Source organism: Falco punctatus, assembly GCF_963210335.1.
Source record: "Falco punctatus genome assembly, chromosome: 3".
Taxonomy (NCBI): domain Eukaryota; kingdom Metazoa; phylum Chordata; class Aves; order Falconiformes; family Falconidae; genus Falco; species Falco punctatus.
In genome coordinates this window covers 23,042,534-23,056,999 of record NC_137582.1, presented here as the reverse complement: position 1 = coordinate 23,056,999, position 14,466 = coordinate 23,042,534, and the positions used below count along the sequence as shown (strand labels likewise).

General features: G+C 32.3%; 1 protein-coding gene across 1 annotated transcript in view; it reads right to left on the bottom strand.

The window, feature by feature from the left end:
- CSMD3 (CUB and Sushi multiple domains 3) overlaps positions 1-14,466 on the bottom strand; it is a 740,574-nt gene that overhangs the window by 454,472 nt on the left and 271,636 nt on the right. Inside the window, exon 7 of the mRNA XM_080381544.1 lies at positions 1,291-1,368. Coding sequence (XP_080237670.1) covers positions 1,291-1,368 — 78 coding nt within the window. The remainder of the gene's footprint in view (positions 1-1,290; positions 1,369-14,466) is intronic.

The window sequence follows — 14,466 nt, the reverse complement described above, 5'->3', positions numbered from 1 at the left end:
TACTATTCTCATTTGTAACTATAAAAGCACAGATGGACTATCAGACAGAGATCTCAGTGATGCACCTTATAAACTCTACTATAATAGTCTTACTGTTATTTCTTCTTTAATAATCATCCTACTTTCCAGTAACCCAGTATGCATAGTTTTCAGAAAAACCAAGAATGTCTTACAGAACTACCTAGGTGATGCAGTTTACAGAAAAGTTGAATATGGCAATATGCTACATTATAAAAACTGAAGTGTGTTTGTTTTTTTTTTTACTTCATAAACATTAAAAGGTCTTGCTGCTTGAAGACATCTTTTAATAAAAAAAATCACATATGCTGACAGTTTAAAATCTAAAACTGAAAACTGCATTACAGGTTATGCAATGTGCCCCACTAAATTCTGGAAACTGAATCTATCGCTGACACTTTAAACAAAAAATTAGTGCAAATGTGTCCAACCTAAGGAGCTTCAAAAGCAATTCCTTTCACTCCTGTGAAGAACAATGAAATGTAGTATAAGCAGACATAGGCTAAGCATTTAAATCATCTTTATTTTAACCAATTACTTCTAAATATTTAAAATGCGGTTCTAGTCAAAAAAGGAACTCTATAAAAATGGCAAGTTGTTTTTTGGTTTGTTGTTTTTTTTTTTTCAAAATACTCTTTAATGTATTTAGACTCATACTTGTTTAATTTAGAAAGCTGCCTGACTCCTCCTTATGAGTTAATCAGGACTCAGTTCTCTAAGATGCTGAGCACTTTCAGTTTCTTTTTTCTATAATTAAAGCTGAAGGCACTAAGCATCTCCAGAATTTTTTAAAACTACAGTTAGTTAATCAGTTCAAAATGTCAAAGTCAATGAAGGAAAAAAAAATCAAGAAGTGACTTCATGTGTGTCTCTTCAAAAAAATACATGGTTACACATTTCTAAATGATTATATCCTTTGGTTTATATAGCTTTTTGCTGCTAGTACTAATTTTCAACTAAAATAGCATGTCTCCTTTTCGCAGCTAAGACTTCAGCTGACACCTGGTAGGCTGAATATTTATTTATTTGTGAATACTGCAAATTTTGTGTGAAATTACAGACAAAATGTTTTTCTGCAATGCCAGATTTATAGAAAGCTTGCCTTTAGAGTAGAACCATATTTAAAAATTCACCATGCAGACTGGAGAAACAGATTTAAGTCAGTCATATTATCAGAAATACATAAACGATTTTGAAAACACACAAACAACACAGACAGCACAAACTTCACTCTTGCACTAGAAAAAAGTAACAAAAAAGGAGTACACTCACAGATAGAAAACTTGTTGCTGTTGTCTTTCCCTGGAAACAATTTAAATCCTCTAGATTTAAAATCTATGGCCTTTTTCACTAGTTAAAAAAAAAACAAAACAAAAACAAGTATCAGGCAATACAGTCTAAAATAGTTAATTTCATTTGACAAGTTTTATCATGGAAGTATATACAAACTAGAGTACTGGCTATCTAACAAGCTCATATTGTGTACTTTTGGTGGAAAACAGTTTACAAAAACAAGTACCAAATTGTACACCTGACAAAGAAAAGAATTAAGACCTGTAACTTAATTTTTCTCCTGCATAACCAAGAAAAAAAAAATAATAATGGCCAAAAGTGTTTATTTCCATGCACCACATAGTTGCGAAAAACATTGTCACACATTTATGGAATCTTGAAAATTAAAAGAATGATAGATATGGTTGCTCTAAAACAGCTGAACAGTTGAATCTTATCTGGTCTTTCTTCTGTGTTAAGAAACAATAATGCTCGTCTTCCACTCCCTCTATTAAAAACAAAACAAACAAACAAACAAAAAAAAAAAAAAAAAAAACACAAAAAAACCCTCAAAAATGCCAAAAAACCTGCAGAATACTTTCATATCTGCCAACTGAAAAGTCAGCAACCTTTTAAAAAAAATGTTCTAAAACAGTTTTTAAACAGCTGATTTTTCTGTGAAATTTTAACTCAATTACTCTTTCCAGTCATAGAGAATTTAAAAGGAAAAAAAGTCACCCATGACATGTAATTTAAAGCACACTGAAATCCAATATATATGCATATATGCTCAGATCTGAATTCCATAAGCATCCAAGCAATATAGGGCATATATTAATCCACATATATTCTGAAAAGGTTTAATCAGCAGTAGAAATATCATCATATTTTTTGTCGACATATTTTGCCTGTTACTTCAGATTTTAAAATTTACATTGAAAATCAGTATTACATTTGGGAAAAGACAAAACAGAGGCAACAGCTATAAAATTACAGTGTTTTAGTGCACAAAAGTCCTTCTAAAAGTAACACACTGGAATACATTCTCAAATTCTATAGGCATCCAGATTACCTCCCCATTCTGAAACTACCTCCACTAGTTGTTTTCAAAATCGACCTTAGTTATGTTCCTAGCCTTAGTACGGAAGAATAACTTTTACTCAGGAAATACTGAGATTTGTTACTCTGTGTTTAGATCACACAGACAAAACAGAAATGTTTTGATCATAGATAAATTAAGCATACCGGGCTAATTTTCTGTTTTAACTACAGAGATCTGAATGCAAAAGTAAAATACAATCCACTGTTCTGCTGTTGGTTCTGCAGGTGCTCCTCTTTCTAGCTTGAAAATTGTTACTTGCAAAGTGTAATATGGAAGTTAGTTGGCTCCCACCTCACTCTTAACCCCACAGCTGAACTATTTCTCTAAAAGTTCTTGTTTTGTGCTGGCTTTATGATAAAGACAGTTAATCCAGGTAAACCACGTGGCCTCAATACATATTTGAAAATAAACAACTAATAAAAGGAGAGTAAACCAAAAATTTAAGAGATATTAAAAAGGCAAAAAAGCACAACAAACCTTTTCTTTCAGTCATTACACTATGTGCCCCTTTTCCCCAATACACTGCCAGTGAGCAGTGAACAATACATAAAAATGGACCTTCTAGAAAAATTTCAAGTACAGTTTAATTTTAAGTACATCATACTCAAGTGACTTGATAGATTAGATACATTTAAAAACTCTATGGAAGAACTTGTTTTATGTTGCGTACAAGCAAATACTACTGATGAAGTCAACAGAGATTAAATGAACTAGGTCTAAGAGAAGTTAATGTGAGAAGACAGTACGTCATGAAAAAATTTCTCAGCACCCATTAACTTATAGAAAATGAACAGTCAAAGAAACCCTTACATGAGGCATAAATACCAAAGTAGCAAAGTATTATTGCTATTTTAAAATAAATAAAATTATTTATTTCCACACACAAGAGCAGAACAAGATTCAGGAGAAAACATACTACTAAAAAAGACAATTTATAGGATAGATATAGGAGGTGATGATAAATATTTTTACACTCCTGATGGAAGAAACCACATTTTCTTGTAAATACATACAGGCTTTTCTCTCAAGATGCAAAATGTAAATTTCTTTGTGTATCATAATGTAACCTATAAGTATTGCTAATGGTTCTGGTAAATACATTATTTGCAGGAGCACAACATACCTGTTGCCACAAAGTACTATATGTTTTAATATATTTTTAAACCTTTAATACCATAAGCCCTCCCACCCCAAATTAATTGAAGTCTACAACTAATACAATTCTCAGTAGAAGTCATGGACCCAAGAACTGTACTTTCACATAGTACAGCCATACTGGAATAGCAGTAATGCTCTCTCATCATTGTGTGAGATTTCTAAGATGCTATTTTGACATACACATAAATGTTGGCATATAGCTGTAAACTTCTCTTTTGGTCTTCTCTGAGCATCAGTGTAAAATAACTTGTCATGAATCAGAAGATAGGCCTAGCTATTTTTCCACACCTAAGTAAAATGGGAGTCGGCTTGAATACACGATTTCAAGTGGTGGGATGGGTTTAAATACTCACATTAGGGAGACGCTTGTCCTCTAGTTTTAGAAATCATCATAACAACAAATTAAAGAATGAAGACTAGTTTGGGGGTTTTTGTTTGTTTCTACTCGTCCTGAAACACCTGGATGGCATACTCATAGTCTGTCTAGACAAGAAACAGAGTTCAAAAGATCTAAGATGGAATTGGAAATAGTTTTAAGAGTGTTTTGGTGAAGACATTTAAAACAGTCAAAAATTTTTATAACTATTTGCATCACTATGCCAAGGCTATGAAATACCACTAGGAAAGCGAGCAACTCAAGATCTCTGAAGCATCTTTACACTACAAGAGAAAAATTTTACTTCTACCTGGGTTTTGTACATTGATTTATTAAACAGTAGTTTGTGAATACACTGTGAAGGAATAATTACAGAAATGTATTTGGTTCAAATATGCCTTCACTAAACTACATGTCAGATGGCATATGCATGTATAAACAGAAAAATAACCCCACCATCACCAAAAATCCAACACCCAAAACACATAAATATATTCTTTAATACGTGGTAAACTAGGCCTTATTTTGCACATGCCAATGTGGAAACCAGTGTGGAAAATGGTAACTGTTCAAAAACAGGCTTAGCATACACATGACAGTAAGTACTAAGAATGGTTATCAGTTTTCAGAAGTCTCAGAGGATGGATTCATGTCAGCAAACAGCACAGTTCTACACATCTAAGCTAGTCCACAAAGAGAAACAGAGATTTTAAGGGCTCGAATCATCTGGCCTAAGATACCTACTTTCTCATGAGATTAATTTAGATTTTGATACTCCCATTTCTCTCAAGACAAGCAGTTCAGATGTGATAAAGCTACTGAAAGAAATATGGTCAGCCTACTATATTTTCTTACTTCTGAATGGCCAAGAAACAGGGAAATAGATTAGACAAAAAAAGTAGGATACCCCTGAGAAAGCATACCAGTGTAGATGGAAGGTAGCAAAAAATTCTCTAATGCTTTGAAGAATAATATTCATAAATTAAAACAGATGTGAACTCAAAGCTTCCTTTATGCCCTGTCCTTAAATCCATCCAAGTATCAAGCCAAAAATAAAACTGAAAAGTTACATCAAGGAAATCAAACTGTTCAGAGACCAGGCTTAATCATGATATCTAAAATAGAATAAATCTTCAGTAACGCTATCATATAATTAACTGGAAAGACTAAAAAAATCTATTTTAATCAAAATTTATAAACATCTATCTGATCTAACCACCTGTCCACTGCTATAATGCAAGGAAATGCTTAGAAGTTTCTTTAATACCACTTTAAATACATATGGCTTGTAGATTGGTTGGTTGGTTTATTTTTAATTTATAGATTTAAAAGTCAGCAAGTTGGTTTGGATTTTTTATTTTGGGGGTCAGGAATGCCAATGTACATTTCCTATCCAAATAAGCCTCTGACAATCCTGAATGTATTTGTGATCACGTGACCTGATGAAATGTAACCAGTAGCATCAGAACTGTGCGACAATGAATCACAGATTATGTTAAAAAAACCTGAAAAGTACTTTGGCATCCACCTTGGAAGCTTGTGCTTTTTTTCCTGTTCAAATGGCTTTATTACAGCATGAAAGTTTATAATTTATGTAACTGTTTCTAAAGTTAGAAGGGTAAATGTCTTCTGCAAGTATGAAAGATGGAACTGAATGCTTTATTGACATGGGAAGGATATGAACAGTCCTGGTAATGGAAGGAGTCCAGGTAAGAAGTTTTGCATCACGTGGTAAGCTAATATTCAGCCAATAGACAGACAAGACTCATGTACACTTTTCAAGTAGTAAATTTATATGTAAACTGAAATACATCTAGAATAATTTTATTGAAGTTGTTGACCAAAATGGTCTCTCATGTAAGCTAAGGAAGATTCAAACACTTACAGGCAAAGTTTTAGACAAAAAAAAATTAAAATACTGCCTTAATTTTTTTTATAAAAAGGTGTAATTCTGCATATTCATGCATAGTCATATGTGTACAGCCTACATACAAACACTCATGAGAAAGAACTAATCTAGACAATTACTGCATTTTACTTTTCAGGCTAAGTACTACATTTAAAAAGGACATCAAGTTAAAAAAAAGAATGTATCTACATGTGTTTTAAGCACGTGTATTATAAAAGAAACACTACTTAGATGTATAATTTCCCTAGCACTACCTTGAGTACAACAAGCTCTCAGACATTAGAAATGAAATTTACTTTCAATAATGAAAACTTGTTCAGTTCACACAATTCTGGCTTCAGTGTAAAAGTACATCCTGAGAGCTACACAAGACATAAATTTCAAGACAGAAAATTTGCTTCCACAATATGGAAGCAGTGGGGTCTGTAGCCACGTGAAGGATATTTATTTAAAACACTGACAACCTACAAATACATGTCTTTATTTCAGTTATGCAACAGCATTTTTGTAAGTAAATTGTCCAGCTTGTCTTGTCTATGTTTTGTAAACTTTTATACAAAGTATAAGCTGCATTCAAAATGCTGATAACTAAAACATCATCATTCTATGCAAAACAGACACTCAGGTTCCATTACTATAACTATACAGAGTATTAACCAGGGAAACTTAGGCCTCTTCTGACCTTATAAACTTCTTTACTTAGGTGTAGCTCAAAGTACTTCCACCAATGAAACAGCCCCTCCCCACTCCTGAAGCTTTCTTACATTATATTATATTATATATTCACTATCACTCAGCTAATGCAGCTGGAGAACATCATACTATCAAAGCCATTATTTCATGACTGCACATACAATCATCCTTAGATGACATCTGCAGAAATACAATATTATGTTCAAAAAAGGAGGTAGATTGCTTATTTGACTGTACCTAAACGTTTGTATTATATATACGTATATGCCCATACGTGTTTTAGAAAACATGTAATATCCCTGGAAATAAAGGGAAAGTTTGATGCCCCCTCACAATCTCTGTATTCTTTTGTTTCTTATCTTTGACATTTACTTGAAGTCAACTGCAATGGATTCTCTTTGAAAATATCTGAATTAAAAGTAGCTGTTAAAAGAAATTCTGGGGTGAAAGTCTTTGAGAGTATATTATCTCAAGATTTATTTTTTTCTTTTTCTCACATGACTGAGAAAGAAAAGTTAATCTTTCCTTTGAATCTGTATTCTCAAAATTCTTCCCAGCACACTACTGTTACATAGAAAACAGAAATTAGTACCATTTGTTTTTCTTTGTATTGGGTCCAAATACTAGGGAAGCTGAAATTAAAAACACTTGTAGATTCAGGATTACATGGTCTTCTTCAATAAGTGTACTTGCTGGATTTATGGTATCCTAGAAATAATGAATAATTAACCCATTAACTTCTTTCTGAAGAGACAGAAGATAGCTGTTTGGAATACAGTGCAGAACTGATTCTGACTGGTGCAGAACCAGTAATTCACTGATTGTTCAAGAACTTCAGTATCTGATGATGGCAGATTTTACTTGCTGCAGCTGCTATTTCTGATGATGGAAACAGGAGTCTGATATATTCTGGACTTCCAGTATTTGGTACTCATGTACAGATATGCCAAATAACTGATGCATGATACTTCTAGTTCATCTTGGGCGTAAGTCTGATTCACTCTATTTCCTCTAGAAGTTGATCCACATCCACAGCATATCAACAGCCTGAATGCATTAAACCTACTGCTCATGTACAGGTAAGTTTCTTTTTTTGTGTGTGTACAATCCATGTTCACTACACATGTAATGCAACTATTATCCAGAATTAACTCTGACAACACAAGCGTGAGATATCCAGGTATCTTAGGGATCATTGCATCAAGAGATTGCACAAAAGGCAGGGGAGGGAGAGGCAGGGGAGGAAAATATAGCAGGCTGTTTAGTTTTTAGGTGATGACACTTTCGGCTCCATAAATTTACATTAAAAAACTCTAAGCTTAGTGATTACCCAAATAAACTTCACTGTGACCCAACACACTGACTGATGTAGCACTACCTTCTAGAGCTTTTCTGCACCTTGAAAGCTGGTATTAGAGAACATGAATTTTCATCAGGTTTTGTAGTACAGCAGCAACTGTGTAGGTTAATGATTTCTTAAATATGAAGAGCCATTCAGAAGATGAACAATCAGACTACAGAGTGGTGAACCATCCACTTGTCATAGTATTGCATTTTTTGCTTTTTACATGAGCGGATCTTAGTTTCCTTTTTACTCTATACCCCCGCTCATCTCACTTTCAACCCTAAAGTGTCTGGTCAAAGCAGATTGTATAGAAGATTTATACCTCAAATTACTGCAGCTACTGCATGACTGTACTTACTGCTACACTGTATTACTAATTACTGCAGTAACACACTGCATTAGTACAACTTATACTTTTTTCTTGATCCTACAATATTTTAAACATGATGAGGTGGTGGACAATAAATAGAATGATTAAAATAGTGAAAATGACTTTTTGACTCTGTCCTAAAAGTTCAAAAGTTTAAACATAGTTACTAATCATTATGACCTATTAAACAGATAAAATTAGACTTTTTATTTATTTTCAGGTGTCAGTAGTTTTGATGAGAAAAGGCTCTATTTTACTATTAACCCACAGTCAAAAAGTTTTATTTAGAATGGAAGAAAATGCAAATGAGAATGAATGTAAAATTCTCTCCACAAAATGATAGTTAAATGAACATAATCGTATACTTAATCTACTTTATATAATTTGTATATATAATGAACAAAATGTATATGTATATACTTTACATACAATATATATGTATACTTTATATACATATACCATACACATATGATTCTAACCTAATGTGTGCATTTCACATTTATATTAAAATTCAATGTGTTTTGATTTTATTTTAATATGATGCATTTCCATCTTAATTGTGCAACTTCTCAGGGTCATTTTCTATCCATAGATCAAAACCTGTGACAATTTTCAGAGAACAGTATGATATAAGCTATGTAGTATTTAATATGCATTTGAAAATTTCTCATTGGGTTTTTACCTCATTTAAATACACACTGATGAGTGACATAATGGAAAAAAAAATCCTGCTCTTCTCTTGCTGAAAAGTATGATTATCATGGAGCAGAACTGGAAGTTTAAGTATTACTGTGCTATGCCATTTGTCAACAAAATTGTATGTGGAACTCTCCCACTTTAAAATGTTTTTACTAAAATTTATAATAATATTTTACTTCCTTAGTTAAGTCCCAGTTATTATAAAGACCAGCTATATATATAATAAAGTAATGCAATAAGGAGCTAAACTAAGTAGAATCAGTCAGAAAATGTATTGAAAAAAAGGTTTTCTATACATGTTACAGATACATATATATAAATAGGTTATTTCATATATTGGTATTGAATTAAGAACAACGAGGAAACACAGTTAGTTTACACATATGATTTTTAAAATGGTCAAAATTATAGTTTTCCACTGTGTTATTTAAAAGAAAGCAATTATGGTTAATATGATTATTTTTAAAGTAATATATAATTGCACTAATGATAAATTTGTTTTTATATTTGACTAAAATGTATTTGATTCATACCAACATATTGTAGTCAAAATCAGAAAACCTGAAATACTGAGGGAAAGTAATGAACCAACACATCACAAGACAAGTATCAATTATAGAACTAAACATGTATATTATAATGAAGAAACTTAAGAACCAAAGGAACTGCAAGAAAAATAAGTGTACCAAGTTAGGAGAATAAAACTGACAGGCAAGTATAAGGAGCTATAATTCAATTAAAGCATTAACGTAACTCATTTCCTGAAATCAGTATGACTGATTTTCTTTTTCCCCTTCTTCCTTCTATTCACGCTGGACTTGACTATTCAATGAAAACTGATGTCATTTCCTCTGACTTCTCTGAAGTTGGAAGGTGTCAAGAAGCTTAGGTCATTATTATCAGCTTTTCTCTAACAAAAACTTTAACCACGGATTATGGAGTTCATCCACCAAACAGAACATACCTATGTGACTCATTGCACATATTAAACAGGTATTTCCAAAAGTATTAGGAAATATTGAACAAATACAGTTCAGCGATTAAATGCTTGAGTACTAAATTAAATCTGTGTTATGCTAAAAAACTATTTCTTGGAATTTATTAAAGTATTCTAAAAAAATAACATCTAAACATACACAAATGTCTTATATGTAGATATTCTTATACATATAGAAGAACATAAGAATCTTACTGCAAAATATATTGACTTTCTTCAGACTCGCATCTTTGCACTTCTGGACTTCACTCATAACAAAAAAAAAATGCCCCCCCCCCAAAAAAAAAAAACCAACCCAAAACCTGAGGACATATGCACATTGATTTCCTACTTCACTCTTAAAACCTTCACTGCTCTTTGTTTCCTCTTCCTGCTTCTAAGTAAACCTCAAAAACATCAGGATACATCAATATATTTTCTAACAAATCCTTGAAAAGTTACATTGAATAATCCCAAAGCAATGCCATTCGCTGAATCTTTTTTAAAAAATAAAGATAATTAAATAACTTTATCTTAAATCCTTTTGGTTTCAAGATTTAACTCCTCATAACAAATCTGAAAAATCTTTAAAAATCTTTAAATCTTATTGCCCCCTACCATCTTAAGTTCTCCTGTAAAAAATAAATAATGGTTTAAAGGGGAACACCCAGGTTCTCCCTGACTCACTTTTTCCTCACTATTACTAAGATACTACTTAAAGTCAGGTATCAAAAAGCATAAGGTGAGGTGTGATAGATAAGTGTTCTTAAAGAATTCTTAAAGAATAAAGGGATAGAGAAACAATAAAGGCTTTATAAGAAAGTCAGAAAAAAAATAGAGCTGAAAAATACAGAAAGAAAGAGAATGGAGATAGTAGAATGAATAAGATTTTGAAAACAGCTAAGTAAAATAATCAAAATATAATCTATATTTTAATCCTCAAACTGAGCAGATATGGTAAAAAATTTGCAAATGCTTGGTGACATTTCTGCTCTTTAGAAGCACAGAACTTTACAGTAGTTAAATGTGTTGGAATCTAAACTTCTATTGAAAATAAATGTGATTTAAGATGCAAATGAAAGCATTGATTCACTTTCTCAACTGCTACACGATGACTAGTTTGATCCAGTACTATTTGAGTTTGATTTCGATAAGCATTTTTTCTCCAAATCTTTTATCTCTGTTTCAGACTGATTTTTTTCTATATTTCATTTATTAATTATGAACTGTACCAGTGGTCTTGATATGATACATTGCTTGCATCTTGAACTCATTTGTATCTATATTACACAGGTCTTGCTTTAGAAATTCCTTTAGGATGGATATTGTCTTAGAATGCAGGACTTCTTAACAATATAGTAAAATCAATTAAGTCTTCAAAATAATTTCAAGCTTTTCTTCTTTGTGAGTTTTGTGGTGCATATAGTTATACACCTGAAAATACTCTAAATATTCTTTGCAAATTATCAGTTAATTGAAAAAAAATACTTTATTTCTTCACTTTTCAATATAAGAAAAACCCTGTTCAACTGCCTCCACTGACCATGACTGCTAAATAAAAAGGTATAGCCAAACTCTATGGCTTGTCCTTGAAAATGGGAAAAAAAAGTAATAAAAGGATGGCTACTATACATTGTTTATACATAGTTTGTCTTTTGTGGTAGGAGTTATTTATTTCTGGTATAGAAGTCCAGGTACATTACAATGAAGAACAAAACTCCAGTGACTTGACTAGAGAGATTTCATTTTCAATTCACTTCATACTCCTTCAGTAGAATTAAGGAGTCTTTAAAAAAGTTTTCACTTACTTTGTAAAATTATTTAACTTACTTTGTGTTCCTTTATAAAATCCCAGAAGTGTAATATCATGTCAGCAAAAGAGAATCAGTCTTGATTATGTTTGGCATTGATAGATCAAGGATTCTTCTCAATTATATATATGAGAGAATAGAAACTCCCACTGTTTCAACATCATCAGCTTTCACATTTATTTTATTCTTTCTTTGCTTCTATCTTAAGATTTATTTTAAAATCCTTGTATTCTTTGTCCTCTCTTGCCACTTAAACAAGAAGTAAGATTCCCATTATTCTCAGTGTTATTTAATTGGGATGCATGTGTACTTCCATATTAAAATGAATATGAATATGGAGAGGAGAGGGAGAGGGAGAGGGAGAGGGAGAGGGAGAGGGAGAGGGAGAGGGAGAGGGAGAGGGAGAGGGAGAGGGAGAGGGAGAGGGAGAGGGAGAGGGAGAGGGAGAGGGAGAGGGAGAGGGAGAGGGAGAGGGAGAGGGAGAGGGAGAGGGAGAGGAGAGGGAATGGTTCAGTTGGAAGGGGACCTAAAATGATCATCTAGTCCAACTGCCTGACCACTTCAGTACTGAACAAAAGTTAAAGTGTATTATTAAGGGCACTGTCCAAACGCTGAGGCATTTGGTCATATGCCTCTTAACTCATCTCTAGACAGTAAAAGTATGCTATAAAAGCACTCACAAGAAAAAGTTCTAAAATAACTCTCATGATGTTTGCATATACTGAAATAAAAATTCTACAGCCTTAAGGAAGAAAAGATGCAGTTGATATGATTCTAAAACAATTCAATAGCACTAACAGCATTACTAAACTCTGAATTCTTAGTGTATGAAACACAGATAGTAGAATAGACCAAAATTTTCCAATTTTCCTCTACTAATGTAGTTCTGACCAAGCTGACAGTACTTAAATACTTTAACAAAAAATAAACAAGGGGGGGAAAATCACACTTAATTTCCTTCCTGATTCACATCTGAAAAAGACAAATCATACTAGAAACTGTGATTGTAGTATCCACATGAATGCTCAGCATTTGAAGCTTCTAGATTTAACTGAGTGAAAGTGGTCGGGGACCTCCTTTTTCCCCCCACTACTTCTGAATAGATGAAAAGATACTCTTTACTGAGTTCGATCACTTGATTCATTAGAACTCAGGACTCAAAAGTTGCTAGGTTTCTCTTCCAGTTATCATATCTGAATGTATTTTTCATTAGCCTATCAAGCTGCATCTTGAAAGTAAGATTTTCACCCTTCATCTATTCCCTCCTTCTACGAGAAGGCTTCACTGTTCTGATAACAAGAACTCACTTTGCCTCTCTCTCTAATGTATCTATATATTATATACTAATTTGTCCTTATTTAAGTTCTCCGCATACTGGCATTCACTTCCTGAAACATTTATCTTTTCATCCTGTCTTACATTTCTTTTGTAAGGTGGGACGATCAGAACAATGTAACACTTATTTTATTCATCTGATTCAGACTGAATTCTTTTTGATAAGGAACTATAATAATGTACAGTATTCCTCATGAAATATTGCCACTGCTTTATAAAATGATACTTCTACTTGCCTACCTTTAATGGAAGTATTTCACCAAACACGACTAGGGTACTTTTTTCCTCTCTTAAATAGTCAGAGCATAACATCTGCTCCTCTTGTATGATTTCCAACTAATAAGCTTGGAGAAGAAATTCTTCAGCCAGGCTTTAAGAGAACCTACAATTACTGTTGAAGTCCAGATACTATGTGTGGTAGACTAATTTACACCTAGTAGTTTAGTTTTAGATAGAGACCTCTAGTTGCTTCTATACATCTTTCATACATACACTTCAAAAATATCAGTTTAGGAAACAAAATGGTCATGTTGTTTACTCATTCTGAAAGATCTTAGTCATAGAACAATCCTGTAAAAGTCAACAGTACTATTCTTATTCTGTAGTTACCGTTTTTCATCAATGCTAAGGTATCATAAAACAGCACTATTCTAATCTTACTAGCAATATTCTCTAAAAACACTACTGTGAAGACTACAAGTACAGTACATGTTTATCATTTTAAGTATACACATATATAATATCGTAAGTTTTAGTAAATTATATTTGGTATATTAATTTTTAAGTATAAATTATTTTGCACAATATGGTAGCATAATTCCTAAATTGTTATCAAAAGCACAGGAAAAAATAAATTTCCAAATTTAAAATTGTTTTTTTTAATATCTATTAGAAAATAATTTAAAAATTCATTTACATAATCTTCTTAAGCAGCTTTGATATATACTACCATAGTAATTTCATATGCAGGGCAAGACAATAGTTTTTTATACTTTTTTGCATATTTCATTGCCAAAGAGAAGCTAAAACACTTCAATAGAAACCTACAGGAAACCCCATAGAAACACCTGTGGAATATCTCCCCATAATGGAAATTTCTTCAAGTCAATTAATAATAGTCTCGCATTCACAAACATCCCTTCAAAATATGTTTGTGGCTTTGTAATGATGAATATTTTATGGAAGACCATTGCAGGTTATTTAATGGGCATCATCTGATATGTTTTCATGGATTTTATAAGTATACAATCAAATATTGGAGTTAGCCAAGCAAAAATAGTAATTTTTTACTCAGTATATGAATACCCACTTTAATAGCATACACACATATACTGTTCTGTGGGTATGATACAGTAAAAAAATACTTAAACCATTTTGTATAAAGAATTCCAGCAAAATCAAG